Genomic DNA, 20,242 nt, shown 5'->3' on the forward strand with positions numbered 1-20,242 from the left:
GTCACAGTATGATTTAAATTTTATTAAGTTTAACTCCATCTAAATTAAAAAGGGGAAAAAATATACCCATTTCTACTTATGGATGTTTTTCCATGAATACATGCCTTGAAAGGGCCTTAAAACAGGAAAGCAGTAAAAATACCATGTACGAGTGTCTATCTGCTGTAAACTAATGAAACATTACATCTATTTACTTGTTTATCAAGAAGTAGTAAATTCTGGTTGAATATTTGGAAAATACAAGGGAGTATAATGAAAATGGCTAAAAACTATATCGATTCCTACTACCCCGAGAGAAATTTGATTCTAATGTATTTTTCTTCCATTTGAAGCATTGAGATGTTAAAATAATGTTCTCCAGCCACCTTTTAATGTAATATTATAAATGCTCTTCCATGATATAAAAACATTTTAAACTTAACCTTTGATTTTTTAAAAATTTTTTTAAAATTTATTTTCAGCGTAACAGTATTCACTGTTTTCGTACCACACCAAGTGCTCCATGCAATCCGTACCCTCTCCAATACCCACACCTGCTTCCCCCAACCTCCCACTCCCCGCCCCTTTAAAACCCTCAGATTGTTCTTCAGAATCCATAGCCGCTCATGGTTCACCTCCCCTTCTAATTTCCCTCAACTCCCTTCTCCTCTCTAACTCCCCTTGTCCTCCATGCTATTTGTTATGCTCCACAAATAAGTGAAACCATATGATAATTGACTCTCTCTGCTTGATTTATTTCACTCAGCATAATCTCTTCCAGTCCTGTTCATGTTGCTACAAAAGTTCGGTATTCATGCTTTCTGATGGAGGCATAATACTCCATAGTGTATATGGACCACATCTTCCTTATCCATTCGTCCGTTGAAGGGCATCTTGGTTCTTTCCACAGTTCGGTGACGGTGGCCATTGCTGCTATAAACATTGGGGTACAGATGGTCCTTCTTTTCACTACATCTGTATCTTTGGGGTAAATACCCGGTAGTACAATTGCAGGGTCATAGGGAAGCTCTATTTTTAATTTCTTTTTTTTTTTAATTTTATTTTTTATAAACATATATTTTTATCCCCAGGGGTACAGGTCTGTGAATCGCCAGGTTTACACACTTCACAGGACTCACCATAGCACAAACCCTCCCCAATGTCCATAACCCCACCCACCCCCTCCCAATCCCCCTCCCCCCATCAACCCTCAGTTTGTTTTGTGAGATTAAGAGTCACTTATGGTTTGTCTCCCTCCCAGTCCCATCTTGTTTCATTTACTCTTCTACCCCCTTAACCCCCCATGTTGCATCTCCTCTCCCTCATATCAGGGAGATCATATGATAGTTGTCTTTCTCCGATTGACTTATTTCGCTAAGCATGATACCCTCTCGTTCCATCCATGTCATCACAAATGGCAAGATTTCATTTCTTTTGATGGCTGCATAGTATTCCATTGTGTATATATACCACATCTTCTTTATCCATTCGTCTGTTGACGGACATCTAGGTTCTTTCCATAGTTTGGCTATTGTAGACGTTGCTGCTATAAACGTTTGGGTGCACGTGCCCCTTCGGATCACTACGTTTGTATCTTTAGGGTATATACCCAGCAGTGCAATTGCTGGGTCATAGGGTAGCTCTATTTTCAACATTTTGAGAAAACTCCATGCTGTTTTCCAGAGTGGTTGCACCAGCTTGCATTCCCACCAACAGTGTAGGAGGGTTCCCCTTTCTCCGCATCCTTGCCAGCATCTGTCATTTCCTGACATGTTAATTTTAGCCATTCTGACTGGTGTGAGGTGATATCTCACTGTGGTTTTGATTTGTATTTCCCTGATGCCGAGTGATATGGAGCACTTTTTCATGTGTCTGTTGGCCATCTGGATGTCTTCTTTGCAGAAATGTCTGTTCATGTCCTCTGCCCATTTCTTGATTGGATTATTTGTTCTTTGGGTGTTGAGTTTGCTAAGTTCTTTATAGATTTTGGACACTAGCCCTTTATCTGATATGTCATTTACAAATATCTTCTCCCATTCTGTCAGTTGTCTTTTGGTTTTGTTAACTGTTTCCTTTGCTGTGCAAAAGCTTTTGATCTTGATAAAATCCCAAAAGTTCATTTTTGCCCTTGCTTCCCTTGCCTTTGGCGATGTTCCTAGGAAGATGTTGCTGCGGCTGAGGTCGAAGAGGTTGCTGCCTGTGTTCTCCTCGAGGATTTTTATGGATTCCTTTCTCACATTGAGGTCCTTCATCCATTTTGAGTCTATTTTCGTGTGTGGTGTAAGGAAATGGTCCAATTTCATTTTTCTGCACGTGGCTGTCCAATTTTCCCAACACCATTTATTGAAGAGGCTGTCTTTTTTCCATTGGACATTCTTTCCTGCTTTGTCGAAGATGAGTTGACCATAGAGTTGAGGGTCTATTTCTGGGCTCGCTCTCTATTCTGTTCCATTGATCTATGTGTCTGTTTTTGTGCCAGTACCATGCTGTCTTGATGATGACAGCTTTGTAATAGAGCTTGAAGTCCGGAATTGTGATGCCACCAACTTTGGCTTTCTTTTTCAATATTCCTTTGGCTATTCGAGGTCTTTTCTGGTTCCATATAAATTTTAGGATTATTTGTTCCATTTCTTTGAAAAAAATGGATGGTACTTTGATAGGAATTGCATTAAATGTGTAGATTGCTTTAGGTAGCATAGACATTTTCGCACTATTTATTCTTCCAATCCAGGAGCATGGAACATTTTTCCATTTCTTTGTGTCTTCCTCAGTTTCTTTCATGAGTACTTTATAGTTTTCTGAGTATAGATTCTTAGTCTCTTTGGTTAGATTTATTCCTAGGTATCTTATAGTTTTGGGTGCTATTGTAAATGGGATTGACTCCTTAATTTCTCTTTCTTCTGTCTTGTTGGTGTAGAGAAATGCAACTGATTTCTGTGCATTGATTTTATATCCTGACACTTTACTGAATTCCTGTAAACGTTCTAGCAGTTTTGGAGTGTAGTCTTTTGGGTTTTCCACATATAGTATCATATCATCTGCAAAGAGTGATAGTTTGACTTCTTCTTTGCCGATTTGGATGCCTTTAATTTCCTTTTGTTGTCTGATTGCTGAGGCTAGGACTTCTAGTACTATTTTGAATAGCAGTGCTGATAACGGACATCCCTGCCCTGTTCCTGACTAGCAGAAAAGCTTTCAGTTTTTCTCCATTGAGAATGATATTTGCGGTGGGTTTTTCATAGATGGCTTTGATGATATTGAGGTATGTGCCCTCTATCCCTACACTTTGAAGAGTTTTGATCAGGAAGGGATGCTGTACTTTGTCAAATGCTTTTTCAGCATCTATTGAGAGTATCATATGGTTCTTCTTCTTTCTTTTATTAATGTGTTGTATCACATTTATTGATTTGCGGATGTTGAACCAATCTTGCAGCCCTGGAATAAATCCCACTTGGTCGTGGTGAATAATCCTTTTAATGTACTGTTGGATCCTATTGGCCAGTATTTTGGTGAGAATTTTTGCATCTGTGTTCATCAAGGATATTGGTCTGTAGTTCTCTTTTTTGATGGGATCCTTGTCTGGTTTTGGGATCAAGGTGATGCTGGCCTCATAAAATGAGTTTGGAAGTTTTCCTTCCATTTCTATTTTTTGGAACAGTTTCAGGAGAATAGGAATTAGTTCTTCTTTAAATGTTTGGTAGAATTCCCCCGGGAAGCCATCTGGCCCTGGGCTTTTGTTTGGAGATTTTTGATGACTGTTTCAATCTCCTTACTGCTTATGGGTCTGTTGAGGCTTTCTATTTCTTCCTGGTTCAGTTGTGGTAGTTTATATGTCTCTAGGAATGCATCCATTTCTTCCAGATTGTCAAATTTGTTGGCGTAGAGTTGCTCATAGTACGTTCTTATAATTGTCTGTATTTCTTTGGTGTTCATTGTGATCTCTCCTCTTTTATTCATGATTTTATTTATTTGGGTCCTTTCTCTTTTCTTTTTGATAAGTCTGGCCAGGGGTTTATCAATCTTATTAATTCTTTCAAAGAACCAGCTCCTAGTTTCGTTGATTTGTTCTTTTGTTTTTTGGGTTTCTATTTCATTGATTTCTGCTCTGATCTTTATGATTTCTCTTCTCCTGCGGGGTTTAGGGTTTCTTTCTTGTTCTTTCTCCAGCTCCTTTAGGTGTAGGGTTAGGTTGTGTACCTGAGACCTTTCTTGTTTCTTCAGAAAGGCTTGTACCGCTATATATTTTCCTCTCAGGACTGCCTTTGTTGTGTCCCACAGATTCTGAACCGTTGTGTTTTCATTATCATTTGTTTCCATAAATTTCTTCAATTCTTCTTTAATTTCCTGGTTGAGCCATTCATTCTTTAGAAGGATGCTGTTTAGTCTCCATGTATTTGGGTTCTTTCAAAATTTCCTCTTGTGATTGAGTTCTAGCTTCAGAGCATTATGGTCTGAAAATATGCAGGGAATGATCCCAATCTTTTGATACCGGTTGAGACTTGATTTAGGACCAAGAATGTGATCTATTCTGGAGAATGTTCCATGTGCACTAGAGAAGAATGTGTATTCTGTTGCTTTGGGATGAAATGTTCTGAATATATCTGTGATGTCCATCTGGTCCAGTGTGTCATTTAAGGCCTTGATTTCCTTGTTGATCTTTTGCTTGGATGATCTGTCCATTTCAGTGAGGGGAGTGTTAAAATCCCCTACTATTATTGTATTCTTGTCGATGTGTTTCTTTGATTTTGTTATTAATTGGTTTATATAGTTGGCTGCTCCCACGTTAGGGGCATAGATATTTAAAATTGTTAGATCTTCTTGTTGGACAGTTCCTTTGAGTATGATATACTGTCCTTCCTCATCTCTTATTGTAGTCTTTGGCTTAAAATCTAATTGATCTGCTATAAGGATTGCCACTCCTGCTTTCTTCTGATGTCCATTAGCATGGTAAATTCTTTTCCACCCCCTCACTTTAAACCTGGAGGTGTCTTCGGGTTTAAGATGAGTTTCTTGTAGGCAACATATAGATGGGTTTTGTTTTTTTATCCATTCTGATACCCTGTGTCTTTTGATTGGGGCATTTAGCCCATTAACATTCAGGGTAAGTATTGAGAGATATGAATTTAGTGCCATTGTATTGCCTGTAAGGTGACTGTTATTGTATATTATCTCTGTTTCTTTCTGATCTACTACTTTTAGGGTCTCTCTTTGCTTAGAGGACCCCTTTCAATATTTCCTGTAGAGCTGGTTTGGTATTTGCAAATTCTTTCAGTTTTTGTTTGTCCTGGAAGCTTTTAATCTCTCCTTCTATTTTCAATGATAGCCTAGCTGGATATAGTATTCTTGGCTGCATGTTTTTCTCATTTAGTGCTCTGAATATATCATGCCAGCTCTTTCTGGCCTGCCAGGTCTCTGTGGATAAGTCTGCTGCCAATCTAATATTTTTACCATTGTACATTACAGACTTCTTTTCCCCGGGCTGCTTTTAGGATCTTTTCTTTGTCACTAAGACTTGTAAATTTTACTATTAGGTGACGGGGTATGGACCTATTCTTATTGATTTTGAGGGGGGTTCTCTGAACCTCCTGGATTTTGATGCTTGTTCCCTTTGCCATATTGGGGAAATTCTCTCCAATAATTCTCTCCAACATACCTTCTGCTCCCCTCTCTGTTTCCTCTTCTTCTGGAATCCCAATTATTCTAATGTTGTTTCGTCTTATGGTGTCACTTATCTCTCGAATTCTCCCCTCGTGGTCCAGTAGCTGTTTGTCCCTCTTTTGCTCAGCTTCTTTATTCTCTGTCATTTGGTCTTCTATATCGCTACTTCTTTCTTCTGCCTCATTTATCCTAGCAGTGAGAGCCTCCATTTTTGATTGCACCTCATTAATAGCTATTTTTATTTCAACTTGGTTAGATTTTAGTTCTTTTATTTCTCCAGAAAGGGCTTTTATATCTCCCGAGAGGGTTTCTCTAATATCTTCCATGCCTTTTTCGAGCCCAGCTAGAACCTTGAGAATCGTCATTCTGAACTCTAGATCTGACATATTACCAATGTCTGTATTGATTAGGTCCCTAGCCTTTGGTACTACCTCTTGTTCTTTTTTTTGTGGCGAATTTTTCCGCCTTGTCATTTTGTCCAGATAAGAGTATATGAAGGAACAAGTGAAATACTAAAAGGGTGGCAACAACCCCAGGAAAATATTCTTTAACCAAATCAGAAGAGATCCCAAATCGTGAGGGGGAAGAAAGGGGATAAAAAGAGGTTCAGAAAAGAAAAAGAAAATGAAAGAATTAAAAGAAGAAAACAAATAAAGAAAAAATATAAAAAGGAAAAAAAAATATATATATATATTAGATAAACTAGTTAAAAAACGTTAAAAAAGAAAAAGGTAAAAGTTAAAAAAAATTTAGCAGAAGAAGAGAAAAAAAAATGAAAAAAAATTAAATTAACTGCACGGCTAAAGAATCATGGGGAGAAAGCCATGAGTTCCGTGCTTTGCTTTCTCCTCCTCTGGAATTCTGCTGCTCTCCTTGGTATTGAAACTACACTCCTTGGTAGGTGAACTTGGTCCTGGCCGGTCTTCTTGTTGATCTTCTGGGGGAGGGGCCTGTTGTAGTGATTCTCAAGCGTCTTTGACCCAGGCGGAGTTGCACCACCCTTACTTGGGGCCGGGCTGAGTAATCCGCTCGGGTTTGCTTTCTGGAGCTTTTGTTCCCTGAGCGCTTTCCGTAGAGTTCCGGAGGGCGGGAATGAAGACGGCGGCCTCCCGGTCTCTGGCCCGGAGGAGCCTAGAGCCCGGGGCCCCACTCCTCAGTGCACTCTCACAGAACAGCGCCCAATTACTCCCGTCACCCTGGCCTCTGGCCGCGCTCCGAGCTGACCGAGCCTGCGACCGGTTCAAGGCAACCCCGAGCTGAGAGCTCACTCCTCAGCTCTGTCTCTGTAGCTGGCTTCCCCGTTCTAATACCGGTAAGCTCTGCGACACTCAGACACCCCCAATCCTTCTGTGATCCTGCGGGACCTGAGGCCACGCTGACCCCGTGTGGGCTTCACCCCGGTTAAGCCTCTGGAGTGATGTCCCTCAGCGGAATAGACTTTTAAAAGTCCTGATTTTGTGCTCCGTTGCTCCGCCGCTTGCCGGGAGCTGGCCCCTCCTGCCGAGGTCTATCTTCCCATCGCTTTGGATTCACTTCTCTGCCAGTCCTACTGTTCAGAAAGTGGTTGATTTTCTGTTTCTAGAATTGCTGTTCTTCTTCTCTTCGATCTCCCGTTGGATTTGTAGGTGTTTGCAATCTTTAGATAAGCTATCTAGCTGATCTCCCACTACCTGAAGTAGTCTCAGCCTGCGACTTCTCTGCCATCTTGAGTCCTCCCTTAACCTTTGATTTTTTTTTAACCAATTTTCTATTTTGAGAAATAGCCTTTCAGGAAAGTGTGAGAATAGTGCATTGGACACCTATTTACCTTCCACTGGGAATCACCACTTGTTTTAATCTTGTTATTTATAATCTGATGAGTCCTGAACATGATTTTTGATGCCTGCACATACTCAGTTTTGTGCATATATCATACTTGTCCATTCTTCTCTTGTGGCTGTTTAGTTACTTTAACCTTCCCCCCCAGTTTTAAATTTTGTTCACTGAGCATCCATGTTTTAAGCACTACCCACAGAGGATCTCATTTTTAAAACCATAATCCTGTGGGGTAGATGTTACAGAAAAAAGAATCAATGCTTAGAGAATTTAAGTACCTTGTCCAAGGTCAAAAAGCTGAGAGTTGGTTGAACAGAGATTTTAGTGCAGGTCTCAGACTTCAAGCTCCATAATCTTAGTCATTTCAAAGGACCTGCACCTGTCCACCATCTTTGATGATAACTCCTCTGAGAAACCCACCTGATTTTCATCTCTCTCCTCTTCCTCTTCATCTCTCTCCTCTCTGCTCTTAGCATCTCGGTAGATGGTTCAAGAGGTATGACTTCTTTGCCTGTCTTTCCCCCTCATTAGACTGTGAGAACCTTCAGGCTGATGCCTTCATGTCAGTCAACTTTTGTTCCCAGTTTCTGGCATTTCGCAGCTGCTCATAAGTATTTATTGGATAAGGAAATGAATGGTTGAAAGTGTCTTGATGCATATTATGAAATTGCTCTTCATGAGTTTGTACTCATTTAATTTTATTGGCAGGATTTCTGATGCTGAACTCACCGTACACCCAGCAGCGTTGAGAGCTTGATCTTCCAAAAGCTGAACTTGTTTGACTATTTTATATCTGCATTACTCTTACACATTTCTGTATGAGAAGGGTGTAGGCATATTCTGGCTCTCCAGTTTATTAAGTGACTAGTGTATTTTTTGCAAAGGCTATCACTTGTTTTCATAGCAAAATACATATTCAGCAAAGAAAATGTGTTAAACTGAGAAGCAGAAAAAGGAAGAGCAAAGCATGTTAAAAAATCCTACCATTCTATACTTTTCTAATAAAAAAACTTCTGATGTTTTCCCAGCTTTCAAAATAAATCATATGCTATAGTTTTCTTTCATAAAATAATATTTACTATGAATATTTTTTCTATATATTAATGAATCCTTGAAAAACAGTTTCAAAAACTAAATAGTATTACATCTCAAGGGAAAAACATATACTTACTGTGCTAACAATGTCCTCTGATCATAAACATAGCCACAGTGAACAGTTTGGGATATGAATCTTTGTGGGCAACCCAAGTTATTTGGGTTTTTTTTTAATGAAAATATTTCAAACATACAGAAAAGTTTGGATATTAGTATAACAAACACCCCAAAAGCTACTATGCAAGTGTATATATCTTCCCTTATAGGGTAGGAATTCCTTCTCCATATAAAGTGACTAGCAAGAAGTAAGTCTTTACAATCCGAGATGTTTCTATCTTGGTATCCCCTAGTTTATGTCAAATGGGTGTTAGATTTGCCAATTTGTGCAAATGTGGCTCAGGCTGTCTCAGGTCCATTGTATTTATCCAGTCCCTTCCTTTGATTCCTTTGGGGACACTTCTTTCAAACAATTTCCCTTGACTGCTGCTTCAAGAGTTGTCACAGCTGCAAACACAGCTGTGGGTTTTAGTTTTAACTAGAAACTCATCATTCACACTTCCTTGAACACAGCTGGGTGTGTTCTTGCTTCCTGGTCGGTAGCTCTGTTCTACAACCATTTATTTGCGTATATATCCCAATGAATACAAACTGAGTGAAATCATTATGGATTATAGGATGTAATTTTTGCTGTCTCATGCTATTTTGAGGGTTCTATATCGCGTTTATTGTCACTAATTTCAACAAGGGAAGAAATATAAATCATAATGGTAGACAATTGCTAGCTTTTTCTTAGGATCCACTGCTTTTTTGATCTGTAAATTAGATCCTCTACTCCATAGACTGTATTTATTGTGCTGACTACTGGAATTTCTGTGTAAAATATTCTAGAAGGAAATGAAGAGTACATAAACATCCCTCCACATATCCCCCCCCCACCCCCACTGAAAAATTTCATCCCAGCCCCTGGCTAAAGACAACCAATTACAAAGAATTCAAAGAAACGATGAACAGAATTAACATAGATTCACCTTTTTATTCAGTAGTGAAAAGATTTACTAATCCTGCCACACATTAGATTAGCTGATGAAATGGTTTGGTTTTGCTCCTGTTGCTTATTTCTATTGCTTTTGATTTAGTTTCTTGTTTCCTTTTAACTTATACTTAGATTTCATACTTATTTAGGTTCGATGTGAATTGCCCTACTTAATCTATAATGGCAGTGACATCAAAGGAAAGGGGACAGATGGAGTTTCAGTGGGATTTTTAGCAACTCCTTCTGAATATTTATTTATTTACATATGTTTTCTATACTTAGATCTAGTGTCCCCCAGAAAAAGGCACAATTTTTCCCCCCAAATCAAAAGCAGCTATAACTGAGTGAAAACTTTTAAAAATGTTGTCTTTCATCTTTTTTCCTTGAGTTCTATATGAAGAAGTCTGTGGCTCAGGTTGTGCTCAGTACTTCCGTGTTTCAAGTGCTTATTCTAGATTGAAGAGCAGCCCACTTGGCATTTAATTCTTTCTTACCTTCCCTCTGCGAGGGAGTCCCATGCATTCCTGAGCTAAGAGGCTGTGGGTTGGGGACATCCTTCTGTTACTGGCCACCCGAAGACCCCAGGAGGACTGGGGGCTGTTGAGCACTTCTCTCATTTCACAGAAGTCCAGGGTGAAAGGAAGGTCTTATCTAGGGGCCACGTTTAGTAAATTATGATCAAACCCTGATCTTCTGACCCTTACTTTTAATACTTAGCATCAGTGGTCTCTTTTCTCCAAATACTGTATTACCTCACACCAATGTCTCTCCCAAAGACAACAGTTCTGGAACAATGCTTTTGGGAATTCTAATCAAACAGGCTGTCACACGAATGATACTGAACATTTGATTTTTTTTTTTTCTTTCTTCCCAGGATTCATTCCTGTCTGTAGCCTTGGAGTGGCTCAAGTGGGCCGCATGAACTTTGGAAAGGACGTCAGCACCTTAAAATATTTCACCATCTGTGGCTTACAAGAGGGCTATGAACCGTTTGCTGTTAACACAAACAGGGATATTACGATGTGGCTGAGCAAGAGGCTTCCTCAGTTTCTCCAGGTCCCATCCAATCATGAGCATATCGAGGTTTGCTTTTTCTTTAAAATTCAGACCATTGCCAAAATCCAGAGGTGGAATGAATGTCTTTACACATGGGAATTCCCCCCTTGGACAGTTATTGCCACTTACTTAAAAAAGTGGCCCTAAAGTGTTACGTAATGGTGGGATCCGAACTCAGCATGAGGTTCTGAATTTAGGCACTTCACGGGGCCTTTACTGAGCAACACCAGGATCAATCTGAATAAATATAATTGTAACGTGAATTTCCCAAACTGCCTTTGGAAATGACTCAGAGCTCTGAGTCCGTAACGTAGTACTGACTGTGTTTCATCACATCATTCCCAAAACTCTGCCGCGTGTGGGCCGTGTTTGGGGTTTGAAAGCCGTGATGTCTGTTAGCCATCTTTAGAATCAGGAGGTCAACGGTGTGGATTCACATCTGAACTCCCGCTTCTTCCTTTGCTAGGTGACCAGAATAGACGGCACCATAGACAGTTCTCCATGTTTAAAGGTCACTCAGAAGTCCTTCGGTTCTCAAAACAGCAGCACCGATATCATGTTCTATCGGCTGAGCATGCCCATCGAATGTGCAGAGGTTTTCTCCAAGACGGTGGCAGGAGGACTCCCAGGCGCCGGGCTCTTTGGGCCCAAGAATGATCTGGAGGATTATGATGCAGATTCTGACTTTGAGGTTCTAATGAAGACCGCTCACGGCCATCTGGTGCCAGATCGAGTGGACAAAGACAAGGAAGCCACGAAACCAGAGTTTAATAACCACAAAGATTATGCTCAGGAAAAGCCCTCTCGTCTGAAACAAAGGTCATTGATACATGCAACATGATTTAAAATGTGTCGTTATTATGTGGGGAGGGGTACAGGAGAGAGCAAGGGATTGCCCAGTGTCTATTTCTTCTTACCCCTCTTCTACATATAAAGGATTCGACAGGGGACAAGAAAGTAACCTGTTTGCTATCTTGTTTGTTACCACAGACATAATCTATGCCAAGAGTTATTTATTTAAAGCACTTCTTTATTGTGGTAAGAAACACATAACAAAATTTGCCATTTTAGCCATTTTGTAAGCGTATGGTTGAGTAGTGTGAAGTAGATTTGCGTCGTTGTAAGACAGGTCTCCAGAATTTTCTCATCTTGCAAAATTGAAACTCTGTCCCCATTAAACAACTCTCCTTTTCCACCTCCCCGCCAGCCTGTGGTAAGCACAGTTCTACTTTTTATTTCTATGAATTTGACCCCTTTCTGAAGGGAATCATAATGTATTTTTTTCTATGTGTCATTGACTTAACTCACTTAACGTAATGCCCTCAAGGTTCATCCATGTTGTTGCACATGGCAGAACTTCCTTCCTTTCTAAGGCTGAATATTATTGCATTGAGTATAGACACCTTGTGTTTAGCCATCCATCCACTGCTGGACATTTGGGTTGATTCTGCCTCTTGGCTATTGTGTATAGTGCTGATATGAACATGCGTGTGCAAATATATTTTCAAGGCCCTACTTCAAAATTATTCTGGACATACACCCAGAAATGGAATTGCTGCTGGTTCTGTTTTTAAGGTTTCAAGGAACCTTCATAGTCTTCTCCGCAGTAGTTGCACCATTTTATATTCCCACCAGCAGGGTACAAGTGTTTCCGTTCCTCCACATTCTTAGCAACCCTTATTACTTTCTGATTTTTTTATACTGGCCATCCTAATGGCTGTGAAATGATGTTTCTGCTGTGGGTTTGATTTGCATTTCCCTTGAGTATCTTTTCATGTGCCTATAGGCCATTTGTGGATAGTCTTTGAAGAAATGTCTTTTCAGGTTCTTTGCCCTTTTTTTTTTTTAAATGGGTTATTTGCTTCTTGGTTGTTGAATTGTAGGAGTTCTTTATATATTCTGGATATTAACCCCTTATCAGATATATAATTTACAAATATTTTCTCCTAAGAATTAGTTTTATGAGATGTTTATATTTATGTTCTTGGTTGAAACTTAAAGAGTATTCTAAGTAGTATTTTTTATAGACAAGGAGGCAAGTTATTTTAGCATCCTTTTTTGTACTAAATCCTAGTTTCTCAACATCGGCGTGATCAGCTCTGGGTTAGGTAGTTACTTGTTGTGAGAGTTTGTCCTGTTAATTGAAGGATATTTAGTAACATCCCTGGCCTCCAACCACTAGATGTCATTGGCACACACCCCCAGCTGTGTCAAACAAAAATGTCTCCAGATAGTACCAGATGTCCCCTGGGAGCAAAATCACCCTGGTTTTGAACCACTCTACTAGAATAATTATATGCTCATGTTCCAATGAGGCAGAACATTTGAATGTTGCTTATTCTTAATCCTATACTGTATTTCAGATTTTTGCTTAGAAGAACAAAGCCAGATTACAGCACGAGCCATTCTGCAAGACTCACGGAAGATGTCCTTGCAGATGATCGAGATGATTACGATTACTTGATGCAAACATCCACGGTATGAGGTTACAGCTTTTGTCATGTACTCCTCTTTGTCCCTTATTATGTGTTGCATTTTGAAGAGTTCATTTTCATTCATCCTGTCTAGCCAGCTTATTTTAAAATTATTATTTGCTTATATTTTGGGGATCGAAAATTTGAAAAGTATAGGTGTGTTCTGATATATGTTACCTACTAAGAGACCTATTTTAGACAGAACATCCTGATGGTGTGCTTAATCCTGATTTGCTGTCCTGTTTCTTTTTTTTTTTTTACTTTAAAAAAATTTTTTATTATTTTTCAGTGTTCCAAAATTCATTGTTTGTCTACCACACCTAGTGCTCTATGAAATACATGCCCTCCTTATTACCAACCCCCCATGCCCCTCCTCTCCAAAACCCTCAGTTTGTTTCTCAGAGTCCATAGTCTCTCATGGTTTGTCTCCCCCTCCGGTTTCCCCCAACTTACTTCTCCTCTCCGTCTCCCAGTGTCCTCTGTATTATTCCTTATGCTCCACAAGTAAGGGAAACCGTAAGATAATTGACTCTCTCTGCTTGACTTACTTCACACAGCATAATCTCTTTCAGTCCCGTCCACGTTGATGTAAAAGTTGAGTATTCATCCTTTCTGATGGAGGCATAATACTCCATAATATATATGGACCATATCTTTTTTATCCATTCGTCAGTTGAAGGGCATCTTGGTTCTTTCCACAGTTTGGCGACTGTGGCCACTGCTACTATGATCATTGGGGTACAGATGGCCCTTCTTTTCACTACATCTGTATTTTTGGGGTAAATACCCAGTGGTGCAATTGCAGGGTCGTAGGGTAGCTCTATTTTTAATTTCTTAAGGAATCTCCACACTGTTTTCCAAAGTGGCTGCACCAACTTGCATTCCCACCAACAGTGTAAGAGGGTTCCCCTTTCTCCACATCCTCTCCAACACTTGTTGTTTACTATCTTGTTGATTTTGGCCATTCTAACTGGGTAAAGTGGTATCTCAATGTGGTTTTGATTTGAATTTCCCTGATGGCTAGTGATGATGAACCTTTTTTCATGTGTCTGTTAGCCCTTTGTATGTCTTCTTTGGAGAAGTGTCTGTTCATGTCTTCTGCCCATTTTTTAATGTGATTATCTGTTTTGTGTGTGTTGAGTTTGAGGAGTTCTTTGTAGATCTTGGATATCAGCTGTTTGTCTGTAGTGTCATTGTGAATATCTTCTCCCATTCCATGGGTTGCTATCCTATTTCTTGAAAAAATTTTAATTCAACTTAATTTTCCCAAGTGCATATGATTTCCTTCATCTTAGCGATAGGTCTAAAGGAAGGTGATTTCATATACTTTGTCAGAGGTCATGTTTTGCCAGATGCTATTTACAGTTTTCAAAACATCTTTTCCTAAAAAATACAAGTGGGAAAAAGAATATAGACTTCTAGCCCTCATAGAAAGCCCCCATGATTGGGCTAGATTTTCACATATTCTCAGCTATTTCAAAGTGATTTTAAGGTATCAAATACTATGTTATCGATAGAAAAGGTGAAGCATATTCAAATAGTGGGTAACAGGTATAAAGACTCCAGCACTGATTGGTGTGCTTCTGTAAGCTTAAAGAATATGAAGCTTACATGCCTAAATGGATTATTTTTCTGCATAAGTGTACTGTATATGTACACATACATTTGTACATATGCTATGAATGTACATAAACTTACTTTATAAAACTTACTTTTATAGTTTATGAAAGTATAGAACTTTTATACTTATGAGTATAAATAGCCTGAAATCACTTGGAATGTTTGCTCTGACAAAATCTTTTCTCTTTTTCCCATTATTTCTGATTTAATTTCCCTTTGCTCTAATTTAAGACCTATCTCACAATGTTAGTTCTTCGTACCTATAACATTTGAATTAGGCCAAATGATTTTAAACAAAGAAATAACAGCCTTAGGGGAGTTTAAAGACACTGCATATTAAGGTTTTGTTTCTTCTTACTTTGCCAACACTTGTTTTTACTGTCTTGACAGTACTATTACTCAGTGAGAATCTTTCCTGGCCAAGAACCTGCTAACGTCTGGGTAGGCTGGATTACATCAGATTTTCATCAATATGATACAGGCTTTGACTTGGACAGAGTTCGTACAGTAACCGTTACTCTAGGAGACGAGAAGGGAAAAGTGCATGAGAGGTCGGTTTTTCTCAATTTTCTTTTTACATGAATGATATCTGATGAAAATGTTGATCAACCTAGGTGTTTGTTTTTTCCCCCTTGGATTTCGTGTCCAGAATAATACTGTATTTATAGAAGCAATATCATCAAACCATTAATGTCAGTGTCCTTTTTGTTACTCCTATAAACCAGTAAGGAATCTGAATATATTAAAAGTGAAAAACATTATAAAATAAGAGCAGTGCATCCTTTTTGGGTAATACTCATACATTCCTTCAGGTGACACTGGATGTGACTAACAGTTTGGGTTACCTGTACTTAGCCTTTGTTTTAGCGATTAGGGACGGGTGAATGTGAGACTTCTGTGGTCTGCAATGTGTCTGGGGAACTGTTGATGTGGTGGGGAGAAAAATGTGAAGAGAATATGGGCTAGTAGTTGAGACCAGGTGGACGCATTTGAACTCAGACTGAGGACTGGTGGGTTCTTTCCTCAGCTTTGCCATTGACTCGCTGTGTGGCTTTGGGTAAGTCACTTACACTTTCTGTGCCATCCTTTTTCATTTGTAAGACAAAACCAAACTCAAACCAAACCTTCAAAAAAGTGAAGAAGGCTATCTTCCTTGCGGAATAAGACAAGAGAAGATCTGACCATTTGCTTCTACCTTTTGTGCCCATGCATCCTCTCTGATCTGCTGTGACAGGTCTCATAGAAAAAGGCCTCCATACCTTGCTTCTCTTCTCTACCATCGTTTGTGGTGACTGGAAGCTCACTCTCCTGCCTTCAGGTCGTTACACTGGAGCCCTTGAGACAGTGGGCCGAGCCAAAATCTCCAGTCAAGAGTGCTTTACATCAGTATGGGGGTCCCACACCACCTGTCTCCGGGAATATTCTTGCAGGACACATTGGATTTTCAGAGATGGCAACAGTATAAGGAAATAACCCAACAGAGGAATGGGATACCTTAGAGATGACTTTAGCCTAAGAAATAGAGGGTAGGGAAGGGTTGTCGGATCTTAAGTAAGTAGTGCAAAGAAACAGAGCCAACTTGATTATTCCAAAACTGACTTCATCTCAGCCTTCTTTCTCTTTTCCTCCTACTTGCCTGCCTTTGACTTTTTTTGCTAGTTTCATGAGCACACCACTCTGCTGTGGCAGAGAAAAGGAAGGAGGCAAAGCTGAAATCACTTAGGTCTATTACCATCTCTCCTAAAGGTTTCGGTGAAGGTGAAACAAGGGTTTGTTGTTAATATTGCTGATTTTATGCATATTCTAGCTAATTTTTTCTCTCATAACAGATCACCGGGAATTGTCCACAAGGGGCATCACTTTAGTCAAATTTTAAATATACTGAATCATTGATGGCTCACGTAGAGTTTGCCTAAGGACTTTGATAGTGTTTGGAAATGAATGCTTCTCATCCCCAAACAAGTGGTTTAAAAAAAAAAAAGGAAAAAAGAACCCTTTGAGAATGAAAATTGCAAATTTGGATAATTATTAAATAGTTAAACTTTTTTGAACCTCAGAAAAAGGTTCAGTTTGGTTTGAGTTTTTGGAGGGAAGGTGCAGGTCAGTTTTTACTTGGTTCCAACTTGTTGACCTGTCTCCATTAGGTGTGAAATTCAGAGACATGTAAGACCTGATTCAGAATGTCCACGAAGTCAATGGGATTTTGCTCAGAATCACAGAATCGGGCCCATTGTGCACCTCTCCCATTACAGCATGAGCTTGTTGCTTGCGCAGCATAATTTAGGTTTAGTTTGCAAGATATACACGCTTTCTGTTATGTCTGTGGTTGTACAAAGATGAAAATGTGGTTTTTTTTTTGAAATTCAGCATCAAACGCAGTAACTGCTATATGGTATGTGCGGGTGAGAGCATGAGCCCCGGGCAAGGACGCAACAACAATGGCCTGGAGATTGGGTGCGTCGTGGACGCCGCCAGTGGGCTGCTCACGTTCACTGCCAACGGCAAGGAGCTGGGCACGTACTACCAGGTCTGTGGGCAGAGATGGTGGCATGCTTCCAGAAAGAAAGCCTTTCTCCACATGAGAAGAAAACACATCTTAGATCAAAAAGTACATTAGAAATTAGAAGGAAACAGTGGGGTCCCTGGGTGGCTCAGTTGGTTAATCTCAACTCTTGATTTCAGCTTAGGTCATGAGCTCAGGTTTGTGGGGTTGAGCCCTGGCTCAGACTTTGGGCTCAGCAGGGAGTCTGCCTAGGTTTCTTTCTTTCTCCCTCTCCCTCTGCCCCTCCCCCTTGCATGGGATCACTCTCTTTCTGTCTCTCAAGTAAATAAATTAAATCTTAAAAAAAAAGAAATTAGAAGAAAGTGAAAATAGAAATGAGTTTAATTCTACCCTTCTACCTCTGTTTGAATAATAACAGTGCCTTTCAGAGGAAACAGTATATTCCTCCAAAAATGTTCATATGATAACACCATTAAATAGTCCAAAATCATTATTGAAAAAGGATATCTGTCTGAGAGAATGCAGATGTCCAGTGCCCTTCTGTAAAGTGTTCCCTAGTCATTATAAAGAAAATATTTTTTCTTAGCATTCCTTCATTGACTAATCTTACCAAATTCATTTGTTTATTTAAGGTGGAGCCAAGTACAAAATTATTTCCTGCAGTGTTTGCACAAGCAACAAGTCCCAATGTTTTCCAGTTTGAGTTGGGAAGAATAAAGGTAAGAAAGACTCATTGCTGATATTATATTTGGGGTCTTTCTATTAGGGAATAGCAGTTATTTCTTAAATGAATTCACTTTTTTTTTTTTTTAGTACTCATATTAGTTATGTAAATGATCCTTTAAAAGAAAGGTAAGCCATGTTTGAAAGTTTTGTAATCTCCTTCAGGTCACTGGGGCAATGAAATTAATTAGAAAAGGTCTTAGCGACAATTTAAAGTATTTATTAATTCATTGAAATGGTTAAGAACAAAAAAGGGTTTCTCTGTGGTCATCAAAAGTATTAGATTCAATAAAACTAGGCTTCAATGGAATAAAAATGCCCAATAAAATGCCATTCAATAATCATTGAATTCAGAAGTGAACTAGTAAGTGAGCTTAAAGACCTGAAACTCCTACTTAATGGTAAGTGCTAGAACAGGGCAAGTATAGAGAACTGTGGGAACACAGGGAAGAGCAGAGAAGTTGGAGGTTGGAGGGGTGGATCAAGTAAAGCTAAAAGCAGAGAGGACATGCAGGTCGATTCTTAACTGTGGGATAAGAGCTCTCAGAATACATTTAATAGGAGAGGCCATTCTGGACAGAGAGCCCAAGAAAGCAAACTTATGTGAGTCAGAGAGCTGGAGGTTAAAGAATTCATTGGGACTCTCACCAAGGGTGCCTTCCAGGATGTGGCTGGAGATCAATGTGGATAGAAGGGAGACCAAGTCCCAGCAAGCTGGAAAGGCCTTGAATGCCATGCTAAGAATTTGGCACCTGTTATGTAGACAGTGTTGATCCATTGGAAATGTGAAGCAGGGGCCTGAGTATAATTAAACGTGTTTTGGAAAAATACATTGACAGTCACATGGCGGTGGCAATGTGGAGAGGGTCTGCTGTCTCGAGAGTGAGAAATGTCAGGAATAAGGAGGTGCTGCCGATTTGATACTGTCTGCACATGACAAGGTGACGAGAGTCGTGGAAGTTGTAATGTAGAGAGAATGATAAATGAGAAGATGCTGTAGAGGAGGAATGGATAAAATGTGACAATTGGATCAGTAGGATTTGTTGCTGAATGGGATTCAGGTACTCAAGGAGAGTGAAGAATCAGGGATTAAATTAATTTTTTAATTTTTTTTAGTTTGGATAACTAAGGGATGTTAATACATCAAGCAGAAGAGCTTGTTGAAATGCAGGAAAAGGAACTGAATTGAATTTTGCAATTGTAGATTTGAGATGCCAGGCACCCATCAGGATGGATGCAGTAGATGGTTTTCCAGGGCTGGCTCGGTGACCTTGGACATGTTCCTTCAGCTGTGTGAGCTCAGTTTCTGCCTTTGTGAAATGAGATTCTTAGCAGCCACAGGAAGGCAAATATAATATGGACTAAAGGAATCCATGACTCTTACTCATTAGGAAGGCTTCTCTGACCTTGCCAGAAGAATTTCAGCAAAATGATGGATCAAGCTATATTATAGCAAATTCAGGATTTGAGAAAATGAGAGAAAGACAGCAAATATGTATATGTATATACATATATACATGTATATTTTTTCACACAGATACACATATATATACACACACAATGTATATTGTATATATGTGTATATATGTATTTATACCTATTTATGTAAACATGAATATATAAATTTTATATATTTTTCTCTCTGTATATATATATATATATAATTTAACCAGAAAAGTGGTCCTTTCCTGGAACTCTGACTGAGTGTTGGTCTGTTTGACATTTCCATCTGGGTGTTTTACAGACATCTCAGATTAAATATGTCCAATTATGTCCAAAAAGGAAATGCGGACCATCGTACCTCCTCCTCCTAACCTGTCCGATCTACAGTCTTCTTCATGTCAGTGAATAGCAGAGTCACTTGCTTAGGCCCACAATCTCGGGGTCATTCTTGACTTCTCTCCTTGACATTCCGCATCCCAGTTCCATCCACCAGTGAATCCCCGGCCTGCGACCTGTCACCATTGCCCCTTCTGATGACCACATCGATCTCCATCACCATCATTCCCCATCAGGCTCCTCCAGTGGCCTCTTGATGGGGGCTCCTGAATTCCGTCTTGCCCCTCTGTTCATCACTCAACAATCTGAGTGACTGTCACTGTACTCAAAGAGAAATCAGATTGTGTCATTCCACTGCTCACAAACCCTCTTTCCCTGAGCACAAAAATCCTAGGTCTCATGATGGTTCTCAAGTCTAAACAGTCTGCTCTGTTGTTACCTCCCTGACTTCCTCTCCTGCTGCTCTCACCCACTTCGTTCCACTCCAGCCACCCTGGCCTCCAGTCT

General features: G+C 39.6%; 1 protein-coding gene across 8 annotated transcripts in view; it reads left to right on the top strand.

The window, feature by feature from the left end:
- Positions 1-20,242, top strand: part of RYR2 (ryanodine receptor 2) — a 738,447-nt gene that overhangs the window by 494,081 nt on the left and 224,124 nt on the right. For all 8 annotated transcript variants that reach the window (XM_047702071.1, XM_047702073.1, XM_047702075.1 and 5 more), the window contains 6 exons: positions 10,455-10,663; positions 11,103-11,455; positions 13,000-13,114; positions 15,121-15,281; positions 17,098-17,257; positions 17,866-17,952. In XM_047702071.1, coding sequence (XP_047558027.1) covers positions 10,455-10,663; positions 11,103-11,455; positions 13,000-13,114; positions 15,121-15,281; positions 17,098-17,257; positions 17,866-17,952 — 1,085 coding nt within the window. The remainder of the gene's footprint in view (positions 1-10,454; positions 10,664-11,102; positions 11,456-12,999; positions 13,115-15,120; positions 15,282-17,097; positions 17,258-17,865; positions 17,953-20,242) is intronic.

This window comes from Lutra lutra, chromosome 14 (genome assembly GCF_902655055.1).
Source record: "Lutra lutra chromosome 14, mLutLut1.2, whole genome shotgun sequence".
NCBI classification, from domain to species: Eukaryota; Metazoa; Chordata; class Mammalia; order Carnivora; family Mustelidae; genus Lutra; species Lutra lutra.